At 41.3% G+C, this 10,089-nt stretch overlaps 1 protein-coding gene across 1 annotated transcript; it reads right to left on the bottom strand.

The window, feature by feature from the left end:
* Positions 1-3,496: 3,496 nt before the first annotated feature.
* On the bottom strand, positions 3,497-9,483 carry LOC140954769 (uncharacterized). Its single transcript, XM_073405521.1, has 8 exons — positions 8,963-9,483; positions 8,521-8,881; positions 6,763-8,292; positions 6,468-6,673; positions 5,859-6,013; positions 5,589-5,815; positions 4,069-4,311; positions 3,497-3,571 (listed from the first exon to the last, which is right to left on the bottom strand). The coding sequence occupies exons 1-8, from the start codon at positions 9,481-9,483 to the stop codon at positions 3,497-3,499; spliced, it is 3,318 nt and encodes a 1,105-aa protein (XP_073261622.1).
* Positions 9,484-10,089: the final 606 nt, after the last annotated feature.

Raw genomic sequence — 10,089 nt, 5'->3', positions numbered from 1 at the left:
GCAAAAAATGGTTTTGTCTCTGTTTCTGTTTATGCGGGGAAAGGAAGAAGATGAACAGTGTCGTTCAAAACGACACCGTTCCGGTCTTTCCCTTTTTTTTTTTTTTTTTTTTTTTTAATGAAACGGCGTCGTTTTGGGTAAAACGCGCCGTTTCATTTAAATGGCTAAACTTCAAATCAGTCCCTCAAATTTGGTCCCCGCCCCTCTTGTTGGCCGCCTTTTTCATTTTGGTCCTTGGCCTCTGATTTATGCAATTGAGCCCCTAATTGATTAATAAACTTTCAATTTCTTCAATTAAGCCCCTGAAACAATTCTAAACAGACCCCTCTATCTTTGCGCCTTCTCCAAATTGGTCCCTGGTTTCGGATTTTCTTAATTAAGTCCCTAATTGGCCCTTAAACTTCAATATTTATGCAATTAAGCCCCTGATTTGACCCAATACATTCCTAAAAAATATATTTTGGCCCCAGAACTTAAATTTCTTCAAAGTAAAGCCCAAATTGACTTAAAAATCAATTTTTCTTGGAATCAAATCTTCTATAAATTCAAATAAAAATCCAATTAAGTCCATAAAAATCCAATTAAGTCCATAAACATCTAAATTTGGGCTTTTCTCCTCAAAATTCAAATTTTCCTTCTTAATAGGGCTTTCATCCCTTCAAGAATATACTGTCAAAAAATTTCAATCCTTGTATTTTTTAAATTCCTTGACCAATTTTCTGACTGTTTTCCGAGCGCTTCTGCCTCCTGTTATTTTTCTAACCTCTTTTGGCTATTTATTTTATTTTTTCATGGGGACCCAAAAATGGGTTACAACAGATGCCCCCTCTTTATAATGCTTACGGAGCATGGGTTTTGCGCAGTAAGTGTTATAAAGATAAACCCAAAACGGAACTCCCGAAACTGATCTGGTCGAAGCTTGATTGATCTGAAACTTTGTCCTTTATAACAATCCTCCTTGGCCCCAAAAAACCATGATCGAAACTTAGTCATCTCGAGATCCTTATCCGGCGATCCTCTGAATTCTTATTTTAGTTTGATCAACATGAAAATCCATCCGAGATCCTATCTAGTGATCTTCTTTAACCAGGAATCCCATCCGGCGATTCCTTTACTCATAACCAATACAAAAATGTGTGTGTGGTCTCATTATGATGGGTGACCTGCCCGAGTGGAAAAGAGAAAGAGTGGTCTCATTCTTTGGGTGACCTACCCAGGGGAAAGGATGGCCTCATTATTATGGGTGACCTACCCAGATAAAAAAAAAAATGGAGAATGGTCTCATTCTTATGGGTGACCTACCCAGAAAATATGGTCTCATTGTGATGGGTGACCTACCCAGAAAAAGGAAGAGTGGTCTCATTGTGATGGGTGACCTGCCCAGAAAAAGGAAGAGTGGTCTCATTCTTTGGGTGACCTACCCAGGGGAAGGAATGGCCTCATTCTTATGGGTGACCTACCCAGATAAACAAAAAAAATGGAGAATGGTCTCATTCTTATGGGTGACCTACCCAGAAAAGTATGGTCTCATTGTGATGGGTGACCTGCCCGAGGAAAAAGGAAGAGTGGTCTCATTCTTTGGGTGACCTACCCAGGGGGAGAAAATGTGATGAAGTGGTCTCGTTGTGATGGGCGACCTACCCAAATAGAAAGAAAATGAAGTGCGGTCTCATTGTAATGGGTGACCTACCCAAATAAAAATATGGAGAAAATGGTCGCGTTGTAATGGGTGACCTACCCAGAAAAATGTTGGTGAGGGCTCAAAGGCGCACTCGAAAAGAGGTAGGGTTAGAAAACGCACTACTCAAAGTGAGGGCTCAAACAGCGCACGAAAAGAGGTAGGGTTAGAAAACGCACTACCCGAAAAGTGAGGGCTCAAACAGCGCACTCGAAAAGAGGTAGGGTTAGAAAACGCACTACCCAAAAAGTGAGGGCTCAAACAGCGCACTCGAAAAGAGGTAGGGTTAGAAAACGCACTACCTGAGAAATGGTGATGAAATCCCGATCTGACAAATGTTGAAAGCAATATCTTATGGTTAATATGCATGTATGTTTTTGTTACCTATCTTGGAAACATAGGTCCCCCTTTCGTCGTAAACCTCTTCGCTCTTGTTTCAAGCTTTTCTCATGAAACGAAATATCCTTCATATCCTTTTAGTGAAGAGATCTCTAGTTCCTTATAGGGCCCTTTTTTGCTCCATTGAGTTTTACGCCAAAGGCAAAAATTGGTTTTGTTCATGAAAATTGAAACTTTTGATGCAATTAGCAAATTTTATAAAAGATGCTTTTTTTTTTTTTTTTTTTTTTTTTTTTTTTTTTTTAGAAACTTTTTATTATGATATCCCTTTTTGGGCTTGGGTTTACTATGAACCCTTATGTGCATTTTGTGCACCTTTTGCCCCCTAGTGTGATGTGCAACTATATGTCAAGTAGATTTGATTTAGTCATGCCAAAAAAGATTCAAAATGCTATGAGGTCATATGTTAAATTCACATATAAAAGGAAACTTTACAAAGAGAATTCATGGCCGAAACTTATTTTATTGACTGGGAAATTACGAAATACATCAAACGTAGTATTTCTTTACAGAGTCAGCATTCACAAACCTAACTAGATCTTCTCCATCCATTCCAGAAAGTAACAAAGCTCCTCCTGAGAATGCTTTCTTCACCACGTAAGGCCCCTCATAGTTAGGTGCCCATTTACTCTGATTTTCTCCAGGTAAAGGTAATATTTTCTTTAGTACAAGATCTCCTTCGTGGAATCCTCGAGGTCGAACCTTCTTGTCATATGATTTAGCCATCCTTCTTTGGTAGAGTTGATGATGACAGATCGCGGCTATTCTCTTTTCACTAATCAAATTCAACTGTTCATATCTAACTTTTGCCCATTCTACCTCTTCCAGCTCAGAGTCTAACAACACTCTTAATGATGGATTTCCACTTCTAAAGGCATCACCGCCTCCATTCCATACACCAACATGTACGGGGTGGCTCCTGTTGAGGTTCGAACTGCGGTGCGATATGCATGAAGGGCAAATGGCAACATCTCATGCCAATCCTTATAGGTGACTACCATCTTCTGAATAATCTTTTTGACATTTTTATTAGCAGCTTCTACCGCACCATTCATCTTAGGTCTGTATGGCGAAGAATTGGAATGCTTGATTTTCCATTTAGTGCAGAGCTCTATTATCATCTTGCCGTTGAAATTCTGAGCATTATCCGTTATAATCTTTTCTGGTGGACCATACCGACATATCAAATCTCTCTCAATAAACTTCTTCACCACTTTTTGCGTCACATGAGCAAATGACCCAGCTTCTACCCATTTTGTGAAGTAGTCGATAGCCACGAGAATAAACCTATGACCATTGCTAGCTTTTGGGTTTACCGGTCCAATCACATCAATTCCCCACATCGCGAAGGGCCATGGAGATGTTAAATTAAATAGAGGAGCTGGAGGAGCATTGATTTTGTCACTGTATACTTGGCACTTATGACATTTCCGGACATAATCGATACAATCTTTCTCTAACGTCATCCAGAAGTACCCGGCTCTTTGTATCTTCCTGGCCATCACATGTCCATTAGCATGAGTTGAGCAAATCCCTTCATGGACTTCCCGTACCGTGCTTTTTGCCTCAAATTCATCCAAACATCTCAACAAAGTCCCGTCAAATGATTTCTTATACAAAATTTCCCCATCCAGATAAAAATCCATTGCCAACCTTCTCAAAGTCTTCTTGTCGATTTTGGATGCCCCCATGGGATATGCCTGGTTTTGGATGAAATTCTTGATATCATAGTACCACGGGTTTCCATCCACTTGTCTTTCGACTGAGCAACAATGAGCGGGGTTATTTCTGATATTGATGTGTACTGGTTGTACCTTGTGCCCAAAGTCTATCTTGGCCATAGATGCTAGTGTGGCCAAAGCATCTGCAAACTGGTTCCCTTCCCTTCCCAGATGGGTGAACTCTATTTCCTGAAATTCTTTAGCCAGCTTAGCCAGGTATTCTTGGTAAGGCCTTAACTTCTCTTCTTTGGTTTGCCATTCCCCTTTTACTTGGCAAATAATCAGCATTGAGTCTCCATAAACATCTATCTTTTTTATGTTCATCTCTAATGCAGCCTCCAAACCAAGAATGCAAGCTTCGTACTCAGCCGTGTTATTGGTGCACCCGAACTGCAGCTTAACTGAAACCGGATACTGCTTCTTATCAGGAGAGATTATCACTGCCCCCGCTCCATTACCACATACATTTACAGCACCATCAAAGTACATAACCCACCAATCTGATTTCTCTTCCTCGATTGCAAACACATCTTCATCGGGGAAAGTCAAAAGTTTAACGGCTCATAATCTTCCATAGCATGGTCAGCCAGTGATCGGCAATAACACTCCCTTTCACGGCTTTCCTTGTCATATATACTATGTCATACTCAGCCAAAAGAACTTGCCATCTTGCAATTCGGCTAGATAGATAAGGCTTTTCACAAATGTACCTTAACGGGTCTAACTTGGAAATTAACCATGTAGTGTGATACAACATATACTGACGTAATCTCTTTGTAGCCCATGCTAGTGCGCAGCACAGCTTCTCAATCATAGTATACCTAGACTCATATTCCGTGAACTTCTTGCTTAGGTAATAAATGGCCCTTTCCTTCCTTCCGGTTTCATCATGTTGCCCAAGCACACATCCCATTGCCGTTTCGGTTACTGTTAGGTATAAAATCAATGGCCTTCTGGGACAGGAGGAACAAGCAGAGGTGGATTTAGCAAGTATTGCTTGATTTTATCAAAAGCTTTATCACACTCTTCATTCCATATTCCAGGGTTCTTTTTCCTCAACAAACGAAAGATCGGGTCACAAGTCGCGGTTAAATGGGATATAAACCTAGCGATGTAATTCAACCTTCCTAAGAAACCTCTCACCTCCTTCTCAGTCTTGGGGGGTGGCATAGATTGAATAGCTTTTACTTTTTCAGGATCCACTTCTATCCCTTTGTCACTCACCACAAACCCAACAGCTTACCGGATTTCACCCCGAATGAAACACTTTGCTGGGTTAAGTCTCAACTTATATTTCCTTAATCTTTCAAATAATTTCTTCAATATTTGGACATGATTCTCTCCCTCTTTAGATTTAGCAACCATGTCATCCACGTATACTTCAATCTCTTTGTGCATCATGTCGTGGAACAAAGTCACCATAGCCCTTTGGTAAGTGGCCCCAGCATTCTTTTAAACCAAATGGCATGACTTTGTAGCAAAAGGTTCCCCATGGTGTTACAAAGGTTGTCTTCTCCCTATCCTCTGGCGCCATTCTTATCTGATTGTAGCCTGAAAACCCATCCATGAAGGAATATGTGGAGCTGCGTGCTGCATTATCAACTAACATATCTATGTGTGGTAAAGGGAAATTATCTTTAGGGCTAGCCCGGTTTAAATCCCTAAAGTCCACGCAAACCCTGATTTTGCCTTCCTTTTTGGGTACCACCACTATGTTTGACACCCATTGTGGATACTTCACTACTTCCAAAAAACCAGCGTCCCATTGTTTTTCAATTTCCCGCTTTTACCTTGATTAAGACCTCCGGATGAGTTCTCCTTAACTTCTGCTTAATCGGCTTGCATCCTTCCATCAGTGGTATTCTATGTACTACAATGTCCGTATCCAAACCAGGCATATCCTCGTAGGACCAGGCAAAGACATCCACATAATCTTTGAGCAGTGCAATCAACTCTTCCTTTGCTTCAGGGGTGATCAAAGTCCCTATCTTCAGCTCTCGCTTGATTTCTTCATTGCCTACATTTATGGTTTCAAGTTCCTCTTTAGCGGGCCTCCAAGCCTGTTCGTGTTGTTCTATTAATTTTTTTGAATTCCCATATGTTTTCCTCCTCCCATTCCTCATCTTCTACAGCCACTATGTATTCTTTAAATTTTGGCCATTCATTCTCAATGTAAAGTGCAGGTGTTGTTGTGGAGGATCCACTTTCAGGGTTCCTGAAAGCGGAAGGTGATGTGTAAATGCATAGTAAGACATCAAGATGAATTTTGAAAATGCATGATCTCATTAAAAACAAAAGATTAGCTCATAACAAAATAAAATCCAATTGACATCTTGAGCCTCGATTGTCAACACAAAAAAAAAAAAAAAGGCAAACAACATAAATAAAAATATAATCCAACAAATCATTGTTGATTACATTTTAAAAACCAATGGAGCTTCTTGGGTCTCCCAATTCTGGAACTTCTCCCCTTCGGCTAGTTTCCGAACAAAAGTCTTGACGGTGACTTCTTCCAAAGTGTGGATGGTTAATTGTGGCAGCTCTTCAATCCTCCTTTCGGATTCAAATTTCTCCGCAATGTCTTTGACTTGATTTTCCTCCAGGGTGTTTATGTTCATTGAAGAAAACTTCTGAAAGAGGTCTCCATGTCCCCCAGCAGGTTGTATCACATAGGCGGCCTTTGGAAATGTAATCCTGATGGAGGGATGGCTAAGTTTTCTTCTTCAGGCTTCCTTCCTTCAATCCTAGCCATTCTCTTCTCCCTTCTTGCACCAGCAGCTCGTTTGTAATCTTCTTTCTTGGGCTTATATCCAAGCCCAAACCTCTGTTCTGCAGCTTTCAATTTGATTATACCCATCCATTCAGGCCTTCCTTGCTTCATATCGTATGGGAAAGGAATCTTGTTTTTTCAAAAAAGCTTTTAGCGGCCATTTTAGTGGCTTCCGAGATTTCTGGCTTTCTCACCACAGTGTTCTCGGGCACCCACTCTGTATTCACAACCTCAAATGCATGAAGGTTTCCGTCCTTACAATCTTCTGCTTCAATGAATGGAACCGCCACATTTCTTACCATCGATATAGTCTCCTCAGCCTTAACAGTAACCAGGACACCGTTGGCAATGTACTTTAAACATTGATGTAGCGAAGAGGTGACAGCTCCCGCCGAATGTATCCACGGCCTTCCTAACAGCATGCTATAGGAAGGGTAGATATCCATCACTTGAAGGGTTACTAGAAAGACTTGTGGACCCACAGCTAGTTCGACCTCAATTGACCCTACAACTGGCCTTGATGAGCCATCATACGCTCTCGCCGTTATCACACTGGGTTGCATATGTGAGGGATCTATCGGCATTTCATCTAGCATATGCCTTGGTAACACATTCAGGGCCGAGCCGTTATCAATGAGAACCTTGCCGACGAGGCAATCTTTGCATCGGACCGTGACATACAAGGGTTTGTTATGTCCAGTTCCTTCAGCGTCAAGTTCATCTTCCGTGAAATACAAGTAATTGGCAGCATGAATCCTTCCTACTAGATGTTCCATAGTCTTTTGCTCAATATCTTGGGGCACATAGGCCTCATTCAATACTTTTTGCAAAGCATTCCGATGTGGCTCGGAGCTGAGTATTAATGACATGATGGAGATCTTAGCAGGGGTCTTCTTCAACTGGTCCACTATACTGTACTCACTATGCTTCATCAATTTCAGGAACTCATTTGTTTCTTCCTCAGTCACAGGTTTATTCACCTCAAACTCTTTATCAAGGTCCAACACCTCCTTGCCTTTAGCCTTCCTTTGTCTTTCTAGTTCTTCAGGTGTGAAACAACGACCACTCCGAGTTAGCCCACTTATCTCAGTTCGGAACAGCGGCAAAGGAGTTTCGATATTCGAAGTATAACCATAATCTTCAGGCATCCCTCCATAGTTTACTTTGCTTGCATATGAGGGCCTAGTTAATACCAGTTTTGAGCGACCATTAGTTGTTGATTGGATTCTACATTTCTCTATCATCTCTACCTCTTCATTGTTACTTACGTCCTCAATCCTCAACTCTCCTAGAGTTAGCATTCTTGCAACTTTTTGATGAAATTCAATGCATTCATCAATGTGATGCCCTTCCTTTTTATGGAAAAGACAAAAGTTACTTTTCCTTGTGCAGTACTCAGTCGTTTCTTCCAAATGTTCAGACTGCACCAACATCAAGTAAAGCTTGGCCATGGTCACTTTCAACACCCTCTTTTTGCTACCAATCTCCATGGTATTTACTCCTCCCCTACCATCAACATGTTTAGGTAAAGGGTTTGAATTCTGATTAGGTGAATCCTCAAAAGTGACCCATCCCACTTTGATCAGTTGTAACACCTTTCTTTTAAAAGCAAAGCAAGCCTCGATGCTATGGCCCGCGTGACCAGCATGGTATTCACAAGTCACCTCAGGGTTGTACCAGGCAGGGAAAGGTGGTTGCATAGGTGGTATGGGTAGGGGAGCTATCTGCCCAATACTTAACAGCTTGGCATACAATTCTTTTAAGGTTATTGGTAAAGGAGGTAGTTGTTCTTCTGATGGTTGCTTTATCCTTTCTTTGGTAATTGTTGTGGTTATTTGCTGGGAATTTCATTTGATTGGGCTGGTTTGGAGTGGGGGGTTTGGAAAAGTTAATATTAGTGACTCGGGGGTAGGTATTTGATAGTTTTTGCTTCTCTTTTCTAGGTTGTTCACCTCAATTTCTTTCTTCCTTCCAATGAAACCTCTCTTCTCTAGAGGTTCTGCAATTCTCCCACTTCGGATCCCTTGTTCAATCCTCTCGGCGATCCGCACAACATCATAGAAATGTTGTGCTGAACTACCCATAAGGTGTTCATAATATGGAGCCCTGAAAGTATTTGCAAACAAAGTCACCATCTCTGTCTCTATCAGCGGAGGTTGCACATTGATAGCTTGGTCACGCCACCTTTGAGCATAAGCCCTTACGGACTCTTGAGTTCCTTTCTCCATGCTAATCAGGCTGGTCCTATCAGGAGCAATCTCTAGATTAAACTTGTATTGCTTTAAGAAAGCGTCTGCCAAGTCCGTCCACTTCCTGATCCTAATATTGTCTAACCTCATATATACCAACTGAGGGCCGATCCGGTCAGGCTATCCTGGAAGAAGTAAAATTAACATTTTATCGTCGTGGATAACCTCTGCCATCTTATTATAGTAGGAGCGGAGATGGGTCTTCGGGCATTCCATCCCAGTATACTTAACAAACTCCGGCACTCTGAACTTCTTTGGAATGACAATATTAGGTACTAAACATACTTCAGCGGCCCTAATTGGGTCAAACAAATCACTTCCTTCAATTGCCCTTAGCCTCTCTTCTAGGGCAGTCCACTTATCATCTCCTTCATGATTAGAGAATTTAAAGTCATGTGGATCTTCGTTTGTTAAATCCAGTGTAATAGGGATTTGGATGGGCCGAGCAGGACTCTGCTTAGTTGGTGTATTTGCCCCTATGTTTATAGGTGCGACAGGAATTTGAGCTGCTGCTGGTGCTTCATTAGGTTGAGTGGATGTTCCCTCTCCATCTCTGGCTCTTAATATTTGCTCTAACATACTGGTTAAGTGTGCCACATCATTCCGAACTCCTTCAAGTTCTCTTTGGTACTGAGCTTCTGGTTGTGCCCTTCCTTCGTTTTCCATTCTTGCTCTTTGCCGAGTGTAGTGGACTTTGGAAGGGGGACCTATGTTTCACGATCTGGAATGCATATGATAAATTAAAAATATGTGATGAGAATGTGATGCATATGTAATGTGTATATATGCATATTTTACGAGCTGATTCATGACTTTCGTAACCTTTAAGCAAGATTTCTGAGTTGACCCGATTACCATAAAGGAGGGTTTGCCAAGTTCTTATCATAGTGGCTTACCAAAAACATTAAGAAAGGAAATACGTCATGGACTTCTTAAAAAAAAATTGCTCATACAAAACAATAATGGGAAAGAGAGTCCTATACATTGCTACCTCTAAAAAGCATTTCCTCTATTAGCTAAATCCCCAATAAAACAGGCCATTGCCCCCATGTATTCTCGATACTTTGAAGTATCATTTCCGACTTGGGTGGCTTGTTGTTGCAACCTTTCTGCATAACGGGCTACTTGCTCAACCTGTTTTTCCATGTGTCTTATTCTGGCATGGAATACGGTGTTATCTTCAATTATTGCTTCGTTGCTGGCTCCTAAGGCTTCGTTGCTTCTTTCCAATACTCGCACCATACCCTCTGATTGTGCCAACTTATCTCTGGT

Source organism: Populus alba, chromosome 17 (genome assembly GCF_005239225.2).
Source record: "Populus alba chromosome 17, ASM523922v2, whole genome shotgun sequence".
Lineage (NCBI taxonomy): Eukaryota > Viridiplantae > Streptophyta > Magnoliopsida > Malpighiales > Salicaceae > Populus > Populus alba.
The sequence above is the reverse complement of the archived record's forward strand: the minus strand, read 5'-3'. Positions and strand labels throughout refer to the sequence as shown.

Excerpts from the sequence above, each read along its gene's own strand:
- LOC140954769 (XM_073405521.1), bottom strand. The coding sequence starts at position 9,483 with ATGGAAAACGAAGGAAGGGCACAACCAGAAGCTCAGTACCAAAGAGAA. Across the intron at positions 6,014-6,467 it reads CATTTCCAAAGGCCGCCTAT|GAACCCTGAAAGTGGATCCT; the intron begins GTGATACAACCT and ends TTCCGCTTTCAG. Across the intron at positions 3,572-4,068 it reads CAATGCTGATTATTTGCCAA|GAAGATACAAAGAGCCGGGT; the intron begins GTAAAAGGGGAA and ends TGTGATGGCCAG.